The sequence below is a fragment of the Cyphomyrmex costatus genome, unplaced genomic scaffold, assembly GCF_001594065.2.
Source record: "Cyphomyrmex costatus isolate MS0001 unplaced genomic scaffold, Ccosl1.0 scaffold2193, whole genome shotgun sequence".
Lineage (NCBI taxonomy): Eukaryota > Metazoa > Arthropoda > Insecta > Hymenoptera > Formicidae > Cyphomyrmex > Cyphomyrmex costatus.
This window is the reverse complement of record NW_017276250.1, coordinates 1-1,971: the sequence shown is the minus strand read 5'-3', so window position 1 is coordinate 1,971 and position 1,971 is coordinate 1. Positions and strand designations below refer to the sequence as shown.

Genomic DNA, 1,971 nt, shown 5'->3' with positions numbered 1-1,971 from the left:
GAAAGATATGGAAAATTAAATTTGATTCAAAATTGTATGTCATTCCTCTTCGACACGTTCCTAGACAGTAAAACTTTCAAAGCATATAATCAACAATATATACATTATATTGTATGATTATCATAATAATGTTATAATTCCAAATGTAAACAATAATAATTCAAAGATTAATCTTTAATTTTATTTGCAATAAAATTGTCTAAAAAATAAAAAAAATAGTAAAATCTCTTAAAATTGTTTAATCAAATCGTTCTACAGTATATATTATGTTATAATAAGTAAATAAGAACACGTCAATGGGCGCGTTCAGCGGATTTAACAGATTTGTGAACGCTCGTTATTATTGGTGTGTTCTTTTAGATCATCCCATCAGAATTTTAGATCTAAAAGAATACATCAGCAGCAGCGAACGCTCAATGAACTCAACTGTTCCATTAAACGCAGTCAATATATTTTGATAACACTTGAATCCCACATTACCAAGCGTGTATGAACCTGCAATGTTGCAAACTTGCGTCAGCAATAGTAGCGCAGCTTGTCCAAAACGAACGAGTTTTGCTGTATGAATCAAATTGTGATTAAGAAAAAGAATAATCTATAAAATAAACTATTCGGAGGGTAAAGGTAAACACAAAACTAAATATTATAAATCGTTAAATATTTACTTTAATGTTTTGCCACGTATTTGTATTATATGTACCTCATATAACAGAAATGTCGAAATTATATCACAGGGACAATGTAAAGATGACACAATAACATCTAGAATGTATATACGATATATTTCAGGATATTTCTGCTATGTGGGACACGAGATTGCATTTTATTTTTTAGAATTAAAATATTTTAATTTATAATATAATAAACTGTGTGAAGCAGAGATTTTAATAGGTTATGTGCTTTTTGTTTTGTGTACTTTTGTTTTACATCGTATAGTATGGAATATTTTTGTATATTAGATTTTTCATAACTGAAACAGTTTTATTACCATCAATACGATAAAGAAGATTAATTATATAATTAATAATTAAATATGGAGAAGATGAGCAACTCTAATTCATTTAAGGTAAATTTAAAAATACACATTATGACTGCACGCGTAATATTTATTATTGATAAATTAAATTATCATTAATGCATTTTATTTGCAGCTTACACACAACTTCTACATCATTGAATTCGATGATGGGATAGCACTAGTACCGAATAATTGGTTGCGGCTATCACTATCAGAAGATTTTTACGTTTGCTTTTATCCGAATTATGATTCAAAAAAGAAACTTAATAAGGCTATACAGACCAGAGAAGAACCTGATTTGAAAAATGTACAAGCTGGATGGGCGATGTATGATATTTTACATATTATTGCTTCAGCAGGTATATGTACAGTTATAGATTTTAATTCTTTTTTGACAGCAGCCTGTTGGCATATATTTCACACTTTTATTAATTGTATTCTTATAATAAGGTTGAAAGAAATCAATGCAGTATGCCCATTGCGTTTAGCAACGAAAGAGCATATGCAACTAAAAATAAATTGTAAGTAGATCTCCATGGCAGCATTTGGCATAACGCACTGATCTCTAAGAGCCTTGATTATCTATGCTTTGTATTTATAATTATCAATAATGAAATGCAGATACTTTTGAACGAGGTCAAGAAAAGTTAAAGATGGCCGAAAATATATCTGACGTTAATACAGATAATGAAGAGAAAATGAAACAAACGCGGCATGACAGAGCTGTTGTAAAAAATTTTACATCTGACGACTCATCTTCATCCAGTACAAATATGGATTCCGTCCTGTTGCAGTTACCAGATCCGAATGAATTTTGTGGATCACATTATTCTTCGAATAAGATTTTAGCGACTTACGAAAACGCAATTATTTCACCCGAAGATGAAAATATTATGATTCTAAATATGGAGAGAAAAAAACCGAAAATAGTTAAACAAGAAAAGGTAAAGGTT

At 29.4% G+C, this 1,971-nt stretch overlaps 1 protein-coding gene across 1 annotated transcript; it reads left to right on the top strand.

Moving 5' to 3' along the window:
• Positions 1-986: 986 nt before the first annotated feature.
• LOC108773786 (uncharacterized) lies at positions 987-1,962 on the top strand (the record flags this gene model as incomplete). Its single annotated transcript, XM_018539721.1, has 3 exons — positions 987-1,066; positions 1,152-1,377; positions 1,640-1,962. Coding segments are annotated over exons 1-3 (582 nt in total), but the record flags the coding sequence as incomplete, so codon positions are not given.
• Between the last annotated feature and the right edge of the window lie 9 nt (positions 1,963-1,971).